At 44.1% G+C, this 21,653-nt stretch overlaps 4 protein-coding genes across 5 annotated transcripts; 3 read left to right on the top strand and 1 right to left on the bottom strand.

Annotated features, from left to right (window-relative positions):
• Window positions 1–1,899: 1,899 nt before the first annotated feature.
• On the top strand, window positions 1,900–12,017 carry meltf (melanotransferrin). Its single transcript, XM_035647850.2, has 16 exons — window positions 1,900–2,105; window positions 3,411–3,565; window positions 4,030–4,129; window positions 4,922–5,107; window positions 5,262–5,418; window positions 5,629–5,696; window positions 6,057–6,241; window positions 6,762–6,927; window positions 7,077–7,219; window positions 7,946–8,042; window positions 8,134–8,328; window positions 8,448–8,601; window positions 8,928–8,995; window positions 9,101–9,288; window positions 9,601–9,793; window positions 10,505–12,017. Exons 1-16 carry the CDS (start codon window positions 2,057–2,059, stop codon window positions 10,570–10,572), a joined length of 2,172 nt encoding a protein of 723 aa, XP_035503743.1. The 5' UTR covers window positions 1,900–2,056; the 3' UTR covers window positions 10,573–12,017.
• A 727-nt stretch (window positions 12,018–12,744) lies between these two features.
• si:ch211-162e15.3 (protein NCBP2AS2) lies at window positions 12,745–13,992 on the bottom strand. Its single transcript, XM_035647851.2, has 2 exons — window positions 13,758–13,992; window positions 12,745–13,643 (listed from the first exon to the last, which is right to left on the bottom strand). The coding sequence occupies exon 2, from the start codon at window positions 13,562–13,564 to the stop codon at window positions 13,259–13,261; it is 306 nt and encodes a 101-aa protein (XP_035503744.1). The 5' UTR covers window positions 13,565–13,643; window positions 13,758–13,992; the 3' UTR covers window positions 12,745–13,258.
• A 981-nt stretch (window positions 13,993–14,973) lies between these two features.
• fkbp2 (FKBP prolyl isomerase 2) lies at window positions 14,974–17,506 on the top strand. Of its 2 annotated transcripts, none has more exons than XR_004795762.2 (2): window positions 14,974–15,624; window positions 17,037–17,506. XR_004795762.2 is itself a non-coding variant. In XM_035648350.2 (2 exons), exon 1 carries the CDS (start codon window positions 15,151–15,153, stop codon window positions 15,565–15,567), a length of 417 nt encoding a protein of 138 aa, XP_035504243.1. In that variant the 5' UTR covers window positions 14,977–15,150; the 3' UTR covers window positions 15,568–15,599; window positions 17,037–17,506. The 2 variants fall into 2 exon arrangements, 1 of the variants encoding a protein (XP_035504243.1); XM_035648350.2 differs by having other exon boundaries at window positions 14,977–15,599.
• A 778-nt stretch (window positions 17,507–18,284) lies between these two features.
• ncbp2 (nuclear cap binding protein subunit 2) lies at window positions 18,285–21,446 on the top strand. Its single transcript, XM_035647937.2, has 5 exons — window positions 18,285–18,443; window positions 18,881–18,967; window positions 19,154–19,248; window positions 19,762–19,900; window positions 20,844–21,446. The coding sequence occupies exons 1-5, from the start codon at window positions 18,369–18,371 to the stop codon at window positions 20,940–20,942; spliced, it is 495 nt and encodes a 164-aa protein (XP_035503830.1). The 5' UTR covers window positions 18,285–18,368; the 3' UTR covers window positions 20,943–21,446.
• The last annotated feature ends 207 nt before the right edge of the window (window positions 21,447–21,653 follow it).

Below are 21,653 nucleotides of genomic sequence, written 5' to 3'. Positions count from 1 at the left end.
TGTCACCCTCATTCTGTCACAGTGGGAACGTTGCAGCGGCATGAATATAATCAGACTTCTATTAACTCTATTGTGCAAGTCAGATCATCTGCGCTACGCTAACAGTTACTGTTCCCAGTTGAGAGCATTGGAAAGGCAAGGGGATGAACGGCATTCCACCTACCAAGTGGTCTTAGCTACAGTAACAGCTAAACTTTCCTAATCAACAAGAAAAAAAAAGTTCATTTCAAGTAAATTTGAGTTCAAATTCAACACAATACCTTGTGAGTTGAGTAAACTTTATTCATTAGATTATATCATTGAACTCATGAGACAACTTTGAACTAATTATTCAACCGACGCTCAGGTTACATGTTTAAGGGGAACCAGCCTCAAATAATTTACAATATACACAGTTTAATTTGATAATACAATACAGTATATATTATATTTAACCTTTAAAGCGTTATTAGTCTTATCAGCTGCTCAGTAACGTTTATGGAGGAATACACAGAGCAATTACAGTTTTTTTATGACGAGCCTGCCTTCCTGTGTTTCACCACATGTATATGCAGACATTTTTTAATGACCATAATCACGCCTCAACTTCAATTTGGCAGATGCTTCGGGGTTCGTAAAAGCTGCAGGAATCACAGCTGCCTACATTTACTTTGTTGTGTAAAAGAGCATAAAAAGAAAGTAACGGTAAGTGTCATGAAGCTCCTCTGCTCTGAACGAATCTTACTCTTAAATAAAACTGCAAGATACAACTACAACATTACAAGAGAAGCCATGCATGAAAAACGTCATTACAAGAATGAAGGGGACGTATTATTAGCTAAATGTTATTTGAAGTGTTGAGGAAAAAAATCCCTGTGACATTATTGTTCTGTATATCACAGCTTATGTTATGACATAATAGACATTATAATGTTGTCAAATGGAAATACAAAGAACAAATACCTCAGATTTGTATACCTCAGTATAGTGAATGAGAAAATCTATATACTCACGTGTTTTGCAATTGTGGGACGTTACTGTAGTACGAAACCAAAGGATGTAACTTCATACTTTTTATTCCACTACATACTTTTCATACCTGCATTAAACAATGTGATAAGCTTACAGAACACTGTACAACGCGGTGACATGTTTTGCCTTTGACCCCTCCAATACACACAGGCGTCCGTGCAGCCAGGGGCAGTTTCTCCTGAGAATGAATACTTTTTACCGTTCATACTTCAAGTTCAATTTCATGATAATACTTCTCTGCATTTGCCACTGGCAATTTTTACTTTTAGTGGTATGTCAGTAAAAGATCTGAATTCGTCTTCCACCACCGGCTGCGGGGGGGGGGGGGGGGGGCCCAGGCCCGATTCAGACCCAGAGCAGCAGTACACGGCTGAACCTCCTTGGCCCCGCGAACCACCTTTTACACCTACTTCAGTGGCCACAGTCCGACGAATTAGTATTTCTTTCTTTTTTGTAAGACTCAGCTCACGGTGTCTACAAATGGAAATAGTGCATTTCCTCAACTTCCTGTTTCAGATCAATTCAGCCGCTGACGTTCGGGGTCAGAGCTGGTGAAGGGGGGGGAGGCAGGTAAACAGCAGACAGAGCGGCGAGCCAGCGACCCACCGTCTCGCTCTGCTGGCACGAATCTGCTCTTTTCCCTCTGCCCATCCGTGGAAAAGCACCACACTTGTGGGAGTGGAGAGGAGAAGGCAGAGGTGGGGTCCTGGCTGCACAAGGCCTCTCTGTCTGGGCCCCTGGCCTGCAGCCAGGCAGCAGCAGCAGCAGCAGCAGCAGCGGCGGCGGCGGCAGAGAGACGTGTCAGACCAGGTACGCACCACCTCCACAAACTCTCCTCGTGATTCCTGAGCGACTGCTGACCGGGTTGTAAATCAGCGAGGACGCCACCTTCCGCTGGGCGGCTTCGCGCGAGGGACTTTAAGCCGAGTCTTGGAGACAGAAGTTGGACTTTGACCGGGGACTCCTCGTATAAAGCAGAGGAGAGGCGAAAGGCCAGAGGCTATTTTTCGCGCAAAACACAGGGAGGAAGGACGAAGCGAGTTCCATGGCCATGTGGACGACCCTGGGAGCGCTGCTGCTGGTAGCACATGTTGGTAAGGGTGACTTTATTCACTGTCAAATTCTTGGGTTTTACTTTTTTTTGGATAGTCTTTTTTTTTTTCTCCAGAGTTCAGATTATTGTAAGAAACACACACACAAAAAACAAAACAATTAAAACTGTAAACGTAAAAAAATGACAACACAACTAGATCTGTGAAGCCATTAAAAGAGTTGGTGCTATACACACACAGCTCACAATCAAATTAACGGTGTATGATAAAAGTAAATATTTAATGTTTTATCTGATTATTCCTTATTTCTACATGTAAAAAGAAAAAAAATCCCCACTGATATTGTGTTGAGTAATGTGCATAAAAGTCACCAATCAGTAGCGTTTCGGGTTAATATTGGTGCATGTGAAGATAAGGGCAACACCTTTGAGGTATGAAGAGTTTGTGGAGTGTATCAAAACGTATTGTTTATTGTGGGCCGCTGGCCTCGCGATGAAAAGCAAAAATATAACATGCAACATGTGACTGCCAGTGTCCTAAGTAGATTAAAACTAAAAAGGAGAATTATTTATTGCCTATTTTTGATGACAGAGATAAGAACACAGACATTTTTCCTGCTCATTTGACATTTCCTACTTCGCGCGTTGTTCATCTAACTGGGGATGTTCTCATCTCCATTTGACTCATTTGATTGGTTAACCTATCCTGTATTTCACAAGAACTAATTTTAACATAGCACGCACACGCCCAGGCTTGTCGTGTCCTACCCCCAGTCTATTTCAAATAACACAAAAAATGCTACTCCAATTCACGCCATTGCTCCATCAAGCAATTTAGAATCAAGTAGAACTGTTATTCACCTTGTGATTCCTTGTGATCTTGTGATTCCTCAGCTTCGCCTCACAACTCTGTGGCTGGTAAATCCTGTACTGCGACAAAAAGGGCGGAACAGCGGAAATGGCAGAATATAGAAATAGTCATGGACAGATTATTAGACGGGAGGAGATCGCCCCTTTGACCCCTTGGGCCCGTGGGATTAAGAATTAATTCCAAAACGACCACCAAAAAACCATAAAATGACCTCAAAGAGACAGACACACAAGATGACCAACAAAAAATATGCAAAACAACAATGCAAGAAGCCTCTAAATTACATAGTTTTCATCTTGTGTCTCTCTCAGTTTGACCTTTTTTCCGTTATCCTACTCAGCAGAGGTCAGGATCCCACTTGTCTGTGTCCAAGGGGCCCATCGTATCATAATCCCTCCATGGTTTCAGCGGTTGAAGGCGGCTTCGTGAGCCACTTTAAATAACGGAATGTGTCCCCTGTGTCTCTCTCTCCCCCAGTGTTTGGCCAGAGCGGCATCAGATGGTGCACCATCTCCGAGAGCGAGCGGAGGAAGTGCGAGGCCATGTCGCAGGCTTTCGCCGACGTCTCCATTCGCCCGTCGCTCAGCTGCGTCAACGGGGCGACGGTCGAGGGCTGCGCTCAGAAACTGCAGGTCGGGGTCCTGAGCTTCTGATCACAGCGACTGGGATCTGAACACGTTTCTAAGTCCTCACTGGAGAAAGTTTAAATGACCTGAGATGATTTTAGTTTCTGGGTATCAACCATCAGTTTTATTGAGTATCAATTCAGTTATTCATTTTAATCAGTCAGGACAGCAGTCAAGCATCAGATAACAAGGCAGCGACGACACGGAAAGTTGCAATAAACTTCTTAATAGGTAATTTAGTTATCGGAGCCCTCGGAGCACACTGGGTTGTTTACGATAATCACAAACTGGAAGATTGTGCCAAACCTTGACGTTTCCTCTTAAAAGTGTCTTTGACCTGGTATTGATTTGAAGGATACGGTTGTTATGTTGCAGAGCTTTTTCCCTTAATGTTCTCAATCATCACAGGGCACAGACGCAGTGATTCAAGTTATTCATCACTTCTCTTCTTCTTTTCTGTGCCTCCGCAGAATAAAGAAGCCGATGCCTTGTCCATGTTCTCCACGGACATCTACAACCTGGGGAAGTCCGCCTCCTTCAAGATCGCCGGCAGCGAATCAAAGGCTGACCGTAAGATTTGACCAATTACCAAACGGGAAATTGCTGATCTGTGATTTGTGATGAGGACGTGCACCGAACAAGACACTTGTCTGTCTTTGAAAATAAACCCGTATGTGCTTTCTGGTGGACAGATGACGACAGACACCCACAGTACCTCGGATTATCACATTTAGATCTAAAGACTAAAGACTAAAGTATTAATATTTCTCAGGTTTGCCATCTTGAGTTCTTTACCTACATTTTAAATTCCCTCATGCTGGAAATTCAGAGGCAGCAGGGTCAAAGGTATCGGTTCGACTATATTCCGCGGATCAGCAATAGAGGACGAGCAACGGTCGCCCCATGAGCAACACAGGACCGATGATGACAGGCTACAGGAAAGAACTCAATTTCCATTTGTAGGCTTTCATTTTTCTGGCCTCGAGCAGTGCCCTTAACTCTGACACCTCTCACATCTGACGTGAAATAACGTGCAATACATTATCATGCTGAAGAACTTCATTCATTAAACTCCAAAATCACAGCTGTTCTCTTCATTTTCACACCCCCGTCTCCTCTGAACTGATGCTCAGTGAATATATGTGATCATGTACCCAATTTCCAAAACATGGAGTGAGTTAATGCGCGTCGGTCCTGACTCGATACCCCCTGATTATCTCTGGGGCAGCATTTGGATGATTTCCAAGTCTGATCGAGATATTGTTTATTGTTCCCCTGACATGTCGCTGTGAAACGTACTTGTTCCGGTGTCGTACGTGCGTCAACGCCTGCGTTGTTGTTGCTGTCGCCCCCCCCCCCCAGGCACTGGTGCCAGCTACTACGCGGTCGCCGTGGTGAAGAAGGCCAATTCGGCCATCCGGATCACCAACCTGGCAGGGAAAAAGAGCTGCCACACGGGGAAGGGCCGAACGGCCGGCTGGAACATGCCTCTGGGATACTTCATAGACCAGGGTTACATGTCTGTGATGGGCTGCAACATCTCACAGGGTAGGTCGTACGTACATAAACGACACGACAAGACATACAGTGAATATGCTATACAGAAAGCTGGAGAGAGGCGTGCGTGTGTGTGTGTGTGTGTGTGTGTGTGTGTGTGTGTGTGTGTGTGTGTGTGTGTGTGTGTGTGTGTGTGTGCGATCAGGTGTGGCCGACTTCTTCAGTGCGAGCTGCATCCCCGGAGCAAACCAGGCCGGAGACCCCGCGTCTCTGTGTCAGCTGTGCAAAGGAGACGGAAGTGGACAGTTCATATGTGACAAGAGCTCCAAGGAGATGTACTTCAGCTACGAGGGCGCTTTCAGGTAACACAGATCACTTCTGTACATCCTAACGCACGCACGCACGCAGAGAGAAGTTACTGTCCTGCAGAACTGTACGTTATGTGCATGAGTGGATGCCATCGTTGTTCGCTCCAAAAACCTGTCAAGATTCCTTCCTTTTTCCTGCGGCTTCCCCTCCAAGCGTGCACCTTTGATTCTCCATCGCTCCTCTCTTTGGTTGGGCCCCTGCAGGTGTCTGGCTGAAGATGCAGGAGAAGTGGCCTTCATCAAACACACGACTGTGGAGGAGAACACCGATGGTAACGTCTCCGCTGGGTTTTGAGGAAGGCACAATTGCTGCCACGCCACAAAAAGAACCTGGCCAAGTTTATCGTTAAAACAAGAAGTTACACGCACCAAGTTATCGCAATCCCGACATGAAAAGTTCCTTGTTGTAATGTTATTTACAACATTGTATTGAATATTAAAAAACATATCTTGTTAAAACTTAAATCGACTTGCTAACGCAATACTGATCTTTTTTTCTTTTTTTTCTGGCGTGGCAGAAGGGGTGGGGGGGGGGGGGGGGGGGGTGGGGGTGGGGGTAAACAGTGATTAGTTTGGTTATCACAGTAACTTGACAGTGTTGGTCGTAGCTAACAATTCATTTTTTTCACCAGGTCATGGCCCAAGCTGGGCACAGGGACTACAGTCGTCGGACTACGAGCTGCTGTGTCGCGACGGCACCAGAGCTTCGATCTCTCAGTGGAAAACCTGCCACCTGGTCCGTGTCCCATCCCGGGGCATCGTGGTCGGCAACGACGTCGCCCCCTCCGTGGTGTTGAACATGTTGACCGAGGGTCTGGTGCGTCCTCACTCGCACATGAACGATGAAACCGGTCCTCTGCTCATTCATAAATAGGAACCCCAGTCCCCATATACACCAAGAGAAAAATAAAAAAAAGCACGAAGTCTATAAAAAAAAAGGGGGACAGAAGAACGGGACAATCGAATGAGGAGAGAAAATAAAATGTGAAGAAAAGGAAAAGAGAAAGTAATCAGAAACTAGACAAAAAAGAAATATAAGCTATTGGTACAGAAAAATAATTTTGGTGGTAGTGGAGAAAGTTTCTGTGTGTGAGGCGGGAAAGAGTTCCATATTTTATAACCTCTGTTCTTAAACATATAAACTGGTCAGGGATATAATTTAACATTGTAAAATGTGTTTACACGCACTAGCTACTCTTGCTAATGGCAATTCATATTGATATGAATTTTCCCTGCGACCGCCACAGAGCTAAAGGACCGCGTCCATACGCCCACTGAACATGTTTTTTTTTTACTTTGAGGCGGATGTATGAAAGTATAACTTCCTGTCTTCTCAGGAGAAGTCGGGCTTCAACGTGTTTTCGTCGACGGCGTACGGAGGAGGAACCGTGCTGTTCTCCGAGTCATCCGCCTTGTTTCAGGGGGCGGAGTCAGAAGACCCCAACAAGTGGATGGGCCGCTACTATTATAACGCTCTGAAAGCCATGGACTGTAAACAGGAAGGTGAATCATATCTATCTATCTATCTATCAGTGTATTGTAATGATAAACAATGATTTCAATATGAAATGGCATCTTTATTTGTCTATTTCTTTGTATCTGTCCATCTTCCCTTTCTTGGCCACTCACCCGTCTGTCTGTGAATCGTTCAGATGTCCTGCGGTGGTGCGTGTTGTCCAGCGGTGAACAGCAGAAGTGTGGCGAAATGGGCGCGGCCTTTAGAGATAAAGGTTTGACTCCACACGTCAGGTGTATCTACGGCGACTCTGTGACCGACTGCATGGACAAAATCAAGGTGACACGTGTTTCTTTACAGCTGCAGTGATAGTCATTCCACTTCACTGATTACATGTGGTCATTAATGATTTGCGATGAAGATATAGGTTGAAGATGACATCGGGTTCGCCATCTTGAGTTAGGGTACCTACATTTTATCTCAGGGTAATTTGGATCACCAAAATATCCAGAGAGGAACGTCAACATCTGGACTAAATTTCAACATAACGTTCTGATGGCACAAGAAGAGGAAAAAGTCAGGGCCTTGTAGTCAGTAGGATTCATCCTCTGGGGACCACAAATGTCTGAACCAAATTTAATGGCAGTCCATCAAATGGTTGTTAAGATATTTCAGGCTTGACCATGGACTGTGAATATAGATGGATGACGTTTCCTCCCAATGTACAAAAAAATGAAGCCAAAATATCTTGCATAATGGTGCTGCGGCTGCCATCTTGGGCTTTTGCCTTCCTTTGGCAGGGTTTACTTCCTTTATTGCAGATACTCCAGATGATTTGGCTTGAATTTTTGGAGCTGTATTGTCGTCTTCATCTTTATATCCGGTCTGTGGTCTGGACCAACCAAGCCATCCATACAACTGTAGATATGCTGCTACCATGTCTGACGAAAACGTTGGTTCATACGAATCAGTGACGATTAAGTGAAAAGATGAACTGGTGGCTCTTTTTCCTTCAGCAGTTCTGCTATCTTAAATTCTCCCTGTCCATTCAATGTTGGCGTGTAGAACAACGAGGCTGATGCCGTCACTCTGGATGGAGGTTACATCTACACAGCAGGCAAAGACTACGGCCTGGTCCCTGCTACCGGCGAGAGCTACACAGGTTAAAAACCACACAACAACCACACAGACAAAAACCACCGTCACACATTCTGGATTCAAAAAAACAAGCTTTTTTTCGTCTTTTTCTTCAGCCGACACTGACGGCTCCATATACTACGCCGTTGCGGTGGTGAAGAAGAGCAGCATTGACATCCGTAACCTCGACGACCTGCGCGGCCGGCGCTCCTGTCACACCGGATACGGTCGCACGGCCGGCTGGAACGTTCCCGTGGCGACGCTGATGGAGAGAGGCCTGATCGCGCCTCAGCAATGTCAGATACCCCAAGGTCAGTGGGACGTTGGTGTCTGAGAGGTGTGAGCCGGAGCGAGTCAAGTTTTTTGTCATCGATTCACATCCAGTGTTCTGACTATTCCGTTTCCTGCCCCCCCCTCCCGTGATGCTTAGCGGTGGGAGGTTTCTTCCAGCAGAGCTGTGTGCCAGGTGCCAATCAGCCTGGTTTCCCCGACAACCTGTGTGGCCTGTGCGTCGGAGACAACTCGGGGAAGAACAAGTGTGACAAGGGGAAAGACCTGTACGATGGATACGACGGTGCCTTCAGGTACTAAACCCGGGAACACATCCCCAAAGCACTGCCCCTCGTCAGGATTACATGTTTCACTCCTGGAGCTAAATGGCCCTGATTTTACTCCCATACTCAGTTTTGCCTGATGGACTCTGGATACTACAATACCCACAAGCCTTAGTCAACAAAGAGCTGGATATTTTCTTGCACAGTTGTTCAATCCATTGAAGTACTCCAGCTGTACCTTTTGTCTATGAGAAGAATGTATATAAAGAGTGTTTGTGGAGCAGGGGGCGCCTAAAACAGCTCATTAGACTTTGTGGCAACTTGAACTAAATGCGTCTGTCCATCTGTCCACTCAGATGTCTGGCGAGGGGCGACGGAGACGTGGCGTTCGTCAAGCATTCTACCGTCTTCCAGAACACCGACGGTAAGACAAGCACCTCCAACACACCAAATTGTGTCCTTTCTTTTAGCGGTCCCGGAATTTCAAGGGTGGACATAAGTCTGGACACACTTTGGTGCGTTTATACAGGCAACTCGGGGGAATCGTGGGCCACAGACCTCCGCTCCAGTGATTTCCAGCTGCTCTGCGCTCATGCCAGTAAAGCCGATGTCACGCAGTACAAATACTGTAACCTGGCGAGAGTCCCCGCCCACGCCGTCATGGTGCGGCCGGACACCAACATCCACGCCGTCTATGGACTGCTGGACCGCGCTCAGGTAGGTCAGGGGGCGTTTATACTGTACGACGTATACGTGAAGGGCCACAGAGTGAGACCTGAAACTGGATATGGACAGGTAATCCTTCAGAGTAAAGGAGGATTCGTACGATTTATTTGATCATCATGAGGCAGTCAAGCTACAACCAGGACCGATTTCAAAATTCCTTCTTGGTGGTGCCTTCAAGGACGCTCTGCCATCTGAGAGTTTATAGTCGGTAACCAGGAAAGCATCTCAGTGCTTGTTGTTATTAAAGTTCCAGTCTTTATTGAGTTTGTCTTTCTCTTCTTCTTCTTCGCCGGTTCCCTTCAGAAATATTTTGGCGATGACACCAATCCCGATTTCAGGATGTTCGACTCTCAGAGCTATAAGGGCACAGATCTCATCTTCAAAGACTCCACCGTTCGCCTCATGGGTGTCGGTGACCGAAAGACCTACGATGAGTGGCTGGGACAGGGCTACATGGACTCGCTGGTCATGATGGAGTGTAACTCATCGGGCGCAGGTAAATGAAAACACCCAATTTGCATACCATCCTTCCCACAAGTGACTTTTGTTTTTAATATCTGAAATACAGTAAAAAGGGAAAGAGCAGAACAGAACTTTTCAAAATGTATCTAAAAGAATTGTTGGACATTTTGGGGAATCCTTGTATTCGGCCTGATATGACCACCTCATGTCTGCTCTCTGAATATGAATCATCAACATCTAATTCATACTTTCAATTTTACTGAAAGCTCAATAAGAGTAAGTATTAAAAAATGTGGCATGCTGCAGGGAAAAATGTTTGGCTTTTTTTTTCTCCTCGCCATCAAAATCCAGCCAGGAGTGTCTAAGATGTTACAGATGATAAAATGAATAGGAAAAAAAATGAGGCCAAGAGCAATGTAGCACCGCCTCCAGCTCGTCAGTCCAATTTTGAATGCAGCCGGGAGACGAACAATTCTCTTCAATTTCATTTCATTTCAACTCAAAAGTCATTTGGCCTCCCTTATGGGACGTTAAGTCGCACGAATGGATAAGAAATTGGTGAACGGGGAAAGATGAAGGAATACAGGAAGACAGGGCAGTGAAGACACTACGAGTTGTGGTTTTCACTGTAGAAAATGGCCGCTTTTCTCAGAGCTTTCGCTGTACAAGCCACAATATGTGTCAACGTTGTTTTTCTAAATTAACAACCTCTCGTAATATTTCCCAATTTCTCCCCCTCCTACAGTGATGTCCTCTGTGCGGCTGCTGCTGCTCGCCCTGTTCAGCGTCGTGCTCACCAACCTCTGGATGTAAAGGCACAAAATGAAACGGGCGTCCTTGCCTCTTCTTTTGACCTTCTCCGTCCCTCCCACTCCTCTTCCTTACGTACTCTCCCCCCAGTCCCCTCTCTTCTCTCCATGTCTGGCTCTTTCTGTCCCCTCTTCTTCATCTTCCACCTCTATTTTCAGCCTTCCTGATTGCTGTCCAATCAAATAACCCACCACAGCCTTTGTCCAGTCCATTCCAGCCGTGCTCTGAATGTGTTTATAATCGTAAAATTGCATAACTTCTACCTGATTGTATGATATTTTAATATATGAGGCGGCGGCCTGTGTGTGTGCTACTGTTAAAGACGATTGAAGATGGGTGTTTTTTGTGTGTGTATGTCCGTGAAGGACTTTAAGCCAGTGTGAATCATCGGGGCGTGATGAAAGAAGTTTACGGAGGGTGAGCTGCCATATCAGTGCGTATGCTGCCACCTGTTACATTGCTTTTAGTGGGTAGTTCCCTCTGTGTGTCTCCAGAGCTTGTTTCGAGGCAGAGCAGCCGGTCGGATTTTTAACCTCACGTGAGCCACGGACAAAGTTTCGAACTTGTGGTTTACCTCACGGGAACCCCTCATCCGATGAAACCTGCACATCACGTACCTTTAAAAGGTCCCATTAGATGAAGGATACCCCTGTTGGTGATGCCGCTTAGCTTTGATACCCCCAATTATATTCGGAAATACCATTTTGGCTATATCCATGAAAAGCATTTTTGACTCTGACTTGCAGCAGCAGATCCCAGGTCAGCTTCCCCCATGTGTAAAGGGTTAACGTGGGTATAGACGTCAGACCATTGTTCTGCTCTGCTGCCACTTGCTCTGTGAGTGTACTACTAACGGACGCAGCCTTCTCCTATAGGTCAGGCTACATGCACTAGTGTTGCCTCCACACAGAGCTGTACTGGGCATGTTGTGCGGACGAGTGACTGAGATTTTACCTTTGATTTCCTGTTTTGCTTAAATGTTAAAAATGAAGTTCCGCAACAAAATATAACACAGCCAAGATGCAATAAGTGTTAAGTCACCGCAAGAATGTTCTGAGTGGGAAAAAAAGGACTGTCATGTCTGTTAACCCAAACAATTCACTACAGAAATGTTTCTTGTCACATCTGCTGTGCTTCATGCTGCTTGATGCTGTTTCTGGTTGTGAAAATTGTTGATTGGATTGTGTATTTTTGTTTTCCGTATGTTGAGATATCTATTTTTTATATGAAGTTCAGATGCCATATCAGTGTATATGTACTGACTCATGCCGTCAGGAACAAATGCCTCCTTTTCCCTTCTTCCTATCAAATTATTTCTTCAGTGAAATGATGTCACGTGTGACTAATATTTAGTTGCCAGGCCAGTGCGCCTGCACAAGTATTGCTACAGAAAGCTTTTTTTCCTCTGCTTTTTCCAAACGAAATAAAGCAATTTGCTGCAAAATTCACTCTGTTGTGCAAGTTTTTTTTTTTTTTTTACCGTTTATTATGGTATTAAACGTTGATTTTCCAATTTCTTGTCTCTGATTTGTCCTGTAGCAGTTATTCAACAGGCCTTTAACCCACCAAACAGCTATTGGAGACATTTTATGTCATATCTTTCTGTACATGGAGGCACATGGAATTTTGTTTTGCTTATACAACGAAATATCAGCAGTAAAAAAGTTTTTTCTTTTTTGTTAAAAAGTAGTGAAAATACCCCCGCAACTAATGATTATTTCCATAACAAATTAATCCAACTGTTGTTTTCTTCATTAACCTATAAAATACATCAGAAACCAGTAGTATAAGCCAATCAGAATGTTCTAGATCCCAAAGTGACACGTCTTGTCATGAGCATGTTATGTCTTGTCCAAAAAGTCTAAATAGAAAGAAATAGACAAAGAAACGCAGCAAATTCTCAAACCTCAGACGCTGAAACCATCAAATATTTGCTTGAAAACAACTAAAACATAATTTGTAACTAAAAGGTTTTCTATTTTCCCGTTTTAACAGTAAAGTATTGGAGTAGGTCTGGCACGTGGGATAAATCAAATATTCTAGGTTACATGGAAAATGAATGACTTTGCATTTGCTTGGATGTGTTATGGTGTTAAAGTCCTGTGTGTCACGGTCTATGTTCATTCTCTGTCACCAGTGGCCACCGGCATCGACGAAAACAACAGTCCACAGCGCTGTGTTATAAATTATCATCTTTATTTGTACAGCAGTGAATTCATTGTCTTGCATACCACATCCCTTCCAAACACACACTCGGCTGACAGGAACAATTCCCACTGGCGACTCAAATGTTCACAAATGGTCTTCGGCATGATCGGTGTCACAGGAGCAGGGGTTGGTGGAAAGACCGTGTCTGTTCTATTGGTCGAAAGGACTAAGATTGACAGAGTGCACTTAACCTCTCCACTACGATTCCTACTTTTCCCCACAGGATTTCTAAAAGAACAAAGGAAAAAGATGAAGGTCCTGGTGTTCTCAGAAATGCGAATACAGCTAAATCATGTGGTTTGTCAGAAATTAACTGTCCATAGAGTACAGATATGTGAAGACTCCTTGTTGTTGTCGTCGCGCACTGATGACGCAGGTGGGTTACAGCATTCCTCCTCTGTTGCGTCGCCACCCTCGGCAGGCAGCCAGGTGAGGTTATGAAACACGACGTGTGGCTCCCAGTCACCTTTTAAACATCTCTTTATTTCTTGATCTGTCTGGAGCCCTCCTTGAACCCTTCCTTCAGCTCGTTCACGAACGTCTGTCGCACCCTCCTGAGGCGGCTGCCCACCTCCCCCAGGTCACCGGGGACCCGGCCGGCCTCCTCCCGCACCTGCCGCAGCGTCTGGGAGCGCAGGACCCGCTGCGACGCGTCCCGCCCGGCGATCTGGGCCTTGGTGAGGGCGTAGGCGGTGATCTGGGCCGCCCGGCGCATCGGACGCGACTCCGCCAGCCTCTCGACGACATGGAGGTTGTTGAGGAGCGAGGACAGCAGGCGCGCGAGCATTTCGGTCGAGGGTTGTTAGCCTGGGCTAGCTAGCCGGCTAGCTTAGCAGTCGCGTCCAACCTTGGTGAATTGTTCGGCCCTGTGATGACAGCAGCGTTCACCGTCTGTTAGCTGCTCAGTGTGAATCGTCGACGGTAGTTCCTACTGTCGAGTAAACTGCGTATAATAACTAGCGGTAAAACATTGGACTTACTTCGGCTGCACCAGGTGACCGTCAGGGAGCAACGGATGGCATAACAGTAGAGGGAGACGCTGAAGTTGGCTTCACGTTCGAGAGTTATCGCGAGACCAGGGGCTGAGATTTGTTGCTCACGTGGTAAGAATAGAGCTCGTTCATTGGTGCACGTACGTTTCTTTGTTTCTATTTTTTTTTTTTTATGGAAGTGAATCCGTCTCCCCAGACTTAGAAATTTAAAAAGGCACTTCATTTCTACAACTGAACCTTTTTTGGGCATTGGAATTATGTATCTGAAAAATTCAAAATTTTAATAACTGATTTTCACTTGAGTTTTTCAATGTAAAAAAAAAAATCTGTGTAAAACAAATTCAGATGCAACATCCGGGACACCAAAGATAAGCAATCGATTCTGAGTGAACTCGAACCAACATCCAGCCAATCACTGTGGTAAAGCTGGGTAATAATCACAGACTCTGGCTTTTCAGATCAATAACTAACAAACGTCAAGTTTGTAACATTGAAAAACACAAGTGAAAATCTGTTTTTAAATTATGAAGCGTTGAATTCAGATGCAAAAATTCAGATACATCATTTCAAATCAGTAGTAGAAATTTTAATATTTTAAACTTTTTAAATTTCAAAGTCTGGTGAGTCTTCCATAACTTTTCTTTATTTTTGTAATTTAATACTTTATTGACTTTTCCATTGTATAAATATTGTAATGTGGCACAATATAATGTATCTTACCATGCAGCATATTTCAATTTGTAATACATGATTACCATCCAACAATTAAATATTTATTCATAAAAAATATAGATAATTCTGCATGATCAGTTGTTTCTTCATCTTCACAAAATGGAAAATAAACCCTTTTGCTAATACATTCAACTACTTTATCATTTCGTGTTTGATGATTTTGACAATAAAGACATATATTGATATTTTTGATTGATTATATTGATTATTATTATATAAATTATTCATTTTTAAAGCTGTTTTCTTTGTATCTTGTTTTTACACTAACACTTTGAGATTGCTTTTAGCAATGAAAAGTGTTCTATAAATAAATAAAATAATAATAATCATAATCATAATTATGATTATGATTATTATTACTATGATTATTATTGTTATTATTAATATAATGTAATTATTTCCTTTACAATTCTGAACCCAACTTCAATTCCAGCTTTTCCCCGGACGTTTTTAATGGTAACACCAGCCGGTGTCGCACGTACTTCCGCTTTCACTAACAGATCCCCCTCCCCAGCTCGAACTCGTTCCTCTGATTCATCCCTCCACAGTTTCGTCTCCGCGCGTCGTCGAGCTCCGGCCTCCAAACTTTAAAACAACAACAACAACCCGTGAACACGTGGTGGTGGTGGTGCTGCTGAAGTAGTTCGACATGCGGGTGTTGCTGCTGTTCGCGGTGGCGGTGCTCAGCCTGAGCCCGGCGGCGGTGAGCGGCGCCGACAAGAAGAAGCTGCAGATCGGCATCAAGAAGCGCGTGGACCACTGCCCCGTCAAGTCGCGCAAGGGCGACGTGCTCAACATGCACTACACGGGCCGCCTGGAGGACGGCACCGAGTTCGACAGCAGCATCCCCCGCGACAGGCCCTTCACCTTCACGCTGGGCACCGGGCAGGTGATCAAGGGCTGGGACCAGGGCCTGCTGGGCATGTGCGAGGGCGAGAAGAGGAAGCTCGTCATCCCCGCCGAGCTCGGCTACGGGGACCGGGGCGCGCCGCCGAAGATCCCCGGCGGAGCGACGCTCATCTTCGAGGTGGAGCTGCTCAGCATCGAGCGGAGGTCCGAGCTGTGATGGAGGAGGAGGAAGGAGGGAAATCTCGACACGTACGTTTTGGCAACATGTAGAAAAGTAACTACGTGCACTGTTTCCCCAAGTTCTGACTTTGAGGTACTTGTACTTATGCTGGAGTAGTTTTTTTTCTTCTTTTCAGAACCAGAAATACTCCAATAATCTTTGGGATGAATTGGATTTCAGTAGATTTGCTCCATCCAAGAGTAGAAATATATAAACAGAACCTAACAATTATAATAAACAGAAGTCTGGAGATCCTCATCCATCCACAAGGGCGTTGAATCATAAGCAACCGGACTTGTGAATAAATAAAAATTCAAAATATAAATAGAAGAATGTAATATAAAGAAGAAGTATCATGCTTCCTCCTCACTCCTCGTCATAGGGAAAAGGTTTTACTTGGTACGTCACTACATCATCATAACTGAAATCAAACTTTATGATTTAATATTTTGCGCACACCGAAACAATCACCTGAACATAGTGACGATAATTTGGCAACTATGGCAACTATTCTTTGATAATGACTTGTGTCATGTTCCGTGTTAAAATACCAGCCTCTTTTTTTAAATGGCTGCTCCTTTTTATTATTATTTTTGTAATAATTTGGATATCTGGCTTGTTGGTTGGTCAAAACCAAAGGTTTCTGAATTTTTAACAAACATGAAGTAAATGGTACAAGGAGTATCAACGGTTTTTGTTTCACGATATACTGTCGCAATAAATTATTGCCATAAACAATATAATCATCATTAAATGACCATTTTGTTTGTTACTGAATCATGTGAGCTCGCAGTTTAGACCCATCGGTCGTTGCTGCAGAGAGAAAAAATGTCATCCAAAGTTTAGACTGTAGGGTTTAGGCCCCAGACAAAACAAGGCAATTTGAAGACATGGAGCCTTTTAGAAAAAAATACAAAGAAATCCATGTTTTCTGACATTCAATAGACGAAAAGCAGTAATTGATTAATCACGCGACGAGAACAGATGAGAGGACAGAAGCAGTGAGACTTGCTGTTGACTGTCGTTGACATTCATTCTCATGTCAACAAAACACAGACACGTAGACACAGTGACTGTCATTGAGGTCAATAGAAACGATCAAGTTCATATTCACGTATCGTACGATTAGTCGATAGCCTCTAGATGGCGACAGGCCTAAGCAACAGTGAAGCTTTACACGGACGGATACGAAGTGGTGGGCAGGATCCGGCCTCATGAGTCAGTAGTCCTGAGTCTCGCTGAGCACGTTATTGACATCGTCCGCTCCGAGTGGGCAGTTGTTTGTCTGTCGTCTCTGCTGTGACCAGAAGCACCAGCAAGGTAAATAAAGAGCTGCAGGTGACCGGATTTGGGAGAGAGAGAAACAAATTAGTTGCTGTTGATATTAGCGCTGAAACTGTGATCGAATCCTTTAGATTGAGGTGCTTTGTTCATGCTGTTGTGTGAATATTCTCATTTCCCTTCAGGTTCCAGGAGGTGCTGTTGCGACGTGATCATCTGACCCCCTGATGAAGACCACAAGGCAAACCTGAGAGCAGAGTTGGCACCTCACCTCACCCCTCCCCCCAACCTGAGCCACTGTCCTCTTTTTCAGCGGCTCCACTAATTATGCTCTGATTTATCGGAATGATGGGAATGAAGTTACTGTGACACGAGAGCCGACTGTGTCCTCGGCAATCATTATTGGAACTGACAGTTGGCGGTCAAGGCCACGGTCGAATGATAATAACACCATACCCTGCTGTTTCATCTGACTTATCTTTTTTTAATTTTCTGGGATTTATAAATGGTTTCCTTTGTTATTCATACATTCTTACTTTCAAAATGATTTAGGTCGTTGATTTTGGACTTTAGGCCAGGGAAGGATCAGGATAAATGTTTTGTTTTTCCGTCACAATATTTGAGTTCTTCTAATAAAGTGATGACCTTCCGAGAACCTTTCCAGTCTGAATTTGTTTGTAGACGAGTAAATACAAGCCTTTACAGTTTTCTTTTTTGACTCACTCATGTTTGACCGTTTTTGGACCCTAAGTGACTGCAGCCAATAGTGTGGCACCACATCTCACTGTGCAATGTCCATGTGACCCCGGGCACTTTGACATGCCTGGCTTACAGAGGTGTCAGCTTGGCCGCAGTGTGGGGGGGGGGGGGGCACAGAACAACTCCACAACAAATTTGTTTCAATATCATTATTATATTTGAATATTATTGTATAAACAATTTGTGTATGTTTATTTGTTTTTAAAACCAATTGCGCTACTCTTCTTTTGCCATCAAGTGTTGAAGTTGTTGAGTTTTTATCCCATGGGCACTGTAATTTGAATAATTTTAAATGAGAGGCTAAAGAATCCAACATTTAAGAAGTTCAGTATAGACACTTAACAGAGTATTAAGATGAGACATAAGAAAAAAGATTAGAAGAGATCTTTTTTTCAGAAGAAAACACAATCTCGGGAAGATGGAACACATTGCTAGGAGTCGCTCCTCTATCTGGATTCAGGAAAACATCCCACCTCTCATGTTTCCCCTCATACTCATATGTATGTTTTCGACATATAAAAACTCACTTTATTTCATTTTCAGCATGTGCTGTGCGGCAAAGTACCGACAGCATGATGGCATCTCTACCAACAGGGGGCGCCATTAGACTGGTATACTTACTCTTATCAAATGGTTCCCCCTCCACCCGGAGTATTTCACGGGTCGGACCACGCGCACCGGAAACGTCCACTGTCGACTTCCTGCTGTGCGAACGGTTGAACGGGCGCAGACCCACGCCGATCCGCGACTTGTTCACGATGGCTGTTAAACTGAACGCGTTGATCAGCGACTCCTACATCGACATCAGTCAGTACAGAGACCAACATTTTCGGGTAAATGGAGGAGATTTTTTTTAATTAACCGTCACCGCTCGTGGCTTTGTGCCGTCAAGGTGATGGCGAATCTGGTTTGCTAACGGTTAGCAGCCGTTAGCAAACACGGGAATCAGATGTGCAATTGCGGAAAAGCGACGTGTTAACTCGACTTCATGAGTGTAAAATTCATATTTAAAGCCACATGGTGGTCCTGGCTCGGGGCTGTATCATATATTTGCTACTAAACGTGACTTAAGTGGTAACGTTTTATTCAGAGGATAACGCCCGGACCGTTTTGTGTTCGGACTCATTGCTCGGTGTGCAGCAGTCTACTTCCGGTTCATGTTCACTGGAGCTCCCCTCGCGTCGACGGGCCTCTATTAAAAAATATGTTCAGCTTTATTGATTATCAGGACAAACACAGCTCACTCATATTTGTCTCTTTGTGTTTTCAGGGGTATCGCTATGAACAGGAGAAGCTGCTGAAGCAGAGTCACACTCTGTACGTGGGGAATCTCTCCTTCTACACCACAGAGGAGCAGGTAGGACACACCGCCATCATCATTCCCCCCATGTGCAACTTGGTTTAATTATCATCATGTGCTATTGTGTCATCTTCCTTTTTTTGCACCTAGGTACCAAGATTGTTGTGGCTCTTAGCAGCTAGTTTCGTTCTTAATTAAGTGCAATTTTAACTTTTCCCAATCATTTCTGTATGTGATGGGCAGGTACACGAGATGTTTTCTAAAAGCGGAGACGTGAAGCGCATCATTATCGGCCTGGATAAAGTCAAGAAGACGGCCTGCGGGTTCTGCTTCGTAGAGTATACTTTTAAAAGTGACACCCAGCGAAGAAGTGTTTGTTTTGGGGGGAAAAAAAAATCTAATTCACCGAAAGTATGCAAACACAAGCTCAGTCGACACTCTGCCCGTCTGGTTGTGAGCTTAAGTTCTTTGCTTTGTTATGGGGTCAGTTTCACCTCAGTACAGTGTTTCCCATACCATTGAATTCGGAGGGCGCCCCGCCCCTCCAACGGGAGCCCCCACCCCCCTGAAAAGTCGAATTAATTGTAATAATTTTATATACAGTATATATATATATTACATATAATATCAAGCAGAGGCTCACTTTCCTTATACACATCTCATTCCTCATTTCTGCAAAAAAGATTGTGGATGAAACTTAATGTGATTTGTGAAACCTAACCCTAACCCCTGCCCCCCAACCAGCAAACCGAGGGGAAAACAATCCAGTAGCATGAGGAACCCTAACCCTAACCCAGTGTTGTGTGAGTTCAGGAGCCCGCGACAGACCTTAACCCTCCGGCCGTAACCAGATATTACACACGTGCAGACGCAGAACACGCCATGCGCTTCGTCAATGGCACTCGGCTAGACGACCGCATCATCAGGACAGACTGGGACGCTGGCTTCAAGGAGGGGCGGCAGTACGGCCGAGGCAAATCTGGAGGACAGGTGACGTTTCTTCTTGACAGAAGGTCGTTGTCATGAGTAGTTGTTGGGATTACAGCACAGCAACATCATGAATATCATGCATATCAAGGTTTTTTTTTTAACTATTTGGGGGTAAACAATGTTTAACAAAAGATTAGGGAAATTAGATTATTCCTATATACTTTAAATCGTGACTTGAGGGATTCTTTAAACTTCATCCAATCATATGATCACTCTCTAAATCACCGCTTCCCTCAAACATCCCTCTGGGTGGCCGTGGTCCTCCCGGTGCTCAGTGTCTCCTCCTCCCTCTTCCCGTTTCCTATGACATTCGAAAAATGACACATGCTGAAATTTTAGTGAAAAAAATCTGCGCTCTATATAAATGACATTTTAATATATCAGTATGATATTTAGAAAGTGTTCTAACTTCCAAAGTGAATAATGCACTAGTAACTGTGGCCTTTGAAGAACTAGCATTAGTCTAGTGTGGCATTTGGAAAATGAAAGTGTATTTTATGCTGTCCAAATTTTTTTTGTAGTGGTAATGAGATGTATTCGGAGAGTTTGTCAATAAGGAAACATAAATGTTGAGTACTGACTTTCTCACTTTAGGGGAATAGACAAGTTAATTTAAAAAAACAAAACCCCTCTATAGGATACAACTCCTCCACTAAAATAAAGATGTGAATTAGAAGAAATGTGAAAAGATTTGAAGATTTTAAATTCTGAAAAGACAAAAAGAAGAACATAAAAAACCTATAGATCAGAAATTATAAGTAAATAAACGAGAATCATGTGGACGGGTTAAAATACACATTTGAAGTTTCCATCTTAAACAGGGTAGAAAAGCGGAGTTGTGCAAGGGCCATTAAATCAATCATATTCCATTTTGTTGTTTGGAAATCTGAATGGAGCATTTATTTTGATAAATAATTAAATACCTGTGCTTCTGTTTGTGTAGGTGAGAGATGAGTACAGGCAGGACTACGACCCGGCCAGAGGCGGCTACGGTAAACTGGCTTCGCAGCATCCAGTTGTAGAGCAACGTAACACTTTTTAGACTGAACCCCATTGAGCGCCGCCGTCAGCGCCAGACCGGATTCATCCTCTCAACAATGCCACAACACGCCAACAACGACTGTTTGCTCCCAGTGTTGCCACGAAGCCCTCCTCAACAGGCCTGCACCAACCACCGGGCGCTGGAGATTAGCGGCTGTTATTTATTTCTTTTGGAGGCTTGCTTTCTCTTCCGATTGGCTTCCACACCAGTTATCCGTCAACATGGCAGCACAGGCCCAAAAACCCCAAAGTTACCGTGTAATATTTGGTGATTGTTTTCATTATCCTGCAAACATAAATACCATGTATTTCCTCCACTGGCTGCAAAACTCTGATAGGATGAAGTGACTGAGTACAATGAACGCATCAAATATCAAAAGGACAGAAAAGATGATCTGCGTGTCAGGATCAGATCGTAGTTTGCTGAAATACTGATTTCCACGAATGAAACTGAGTTACAATCTGTGTTGACTTTTTTAAATAAATCCTTTTTTTTTACATTTAATGAGCGATGTTGTTTTTCTCATCACAATGTCTGCCATCCGATAATCCAAGTTTCTCTTTCACATCACACAGTTACCGTTAATGTACAAAACAAGTATAGCAACTTTTTAAAATAAAGTTAGACACAAAATCAATGAGAATCTCTGAAAAGCGTTGTTTCCTGATATCGATGTCTCCTGGCAGCGTGATTTTCCAGTTTGGGATCAAT

Source organism: Scophthalmus maximus, chromosome 13 (assembly GCF_022379125.1).
Source record: "Scophthalmus maximus strain ysfricsl-2021 chromosome 13, ASM2237912v1, whole genome shotgun sequence".
Lineage (NCBI taxonomy): Eukaryota > Metazoa > Chordata > Actinopteri > Pleuronectiformes > Scophthalmidae > Scophthalmus > Scophthalmus maximus.
Note: the sequence above shows the minus strand (reverse complement) of the source record. Positions and strands in the feature narration are given on the sequence as shown.

Coding starts and splice junctions, on each gene's coding strand:
- fkbp2 (XM_035648350.2), top strand. CDS start 15,151: ATGCGGGTGTTGCTGCTGTTCGCGGTGGCGGTGCTCAGCCTGAGCCCG.
- ncbp2 (XM_035647937.2), top strand. CDS start 18,369: ATGGCTGTTAAACTGAACGCGTTGATCAGCGACTCCTACATCGACATC. Junction 18,968..19,153: donor TCTACACCACAGAGGAGCAG/GTAGGACACACC, acceptor TGTGATGGGCAG/GTACACGAGATGTTTTCTAA. Junction 19,249..19,761: donor TGCGGGTTCTGCTTCGTAGA/GTATACTTTTAA, acceptor GGCCGTAACCAG/ATATTACACACGTGCAGACG.
- si:ch211-162e15.3 (XM_035647851.2), bottom strand. CDS start 13,564: ATGCTCGCGCGCCTGCTGTCCTCGCTCCTCAACAACCTCCATGTCGTC.
- meltf (XM_035647850.2), top strand. CDS start 2,057: ATGGCCATGTGGACGACCCTGGGAGCGCTGCTGCTGGTAGCACATGTT. Junction 5,108..5,261: donor GGGCTGCAACATCTCACAGG/GTAGGTCGTACG, acceptor GTGTGCGATCAG/GTGTGGCCGACTTCTTCAGT. Junction 9,289..9,600: donor GACTGCTGGACCGCGCTCAG/GTAGGTCAGGGG, acceptor GGTTCCCTTCAG/AAATATTTTGGCGATGACAC.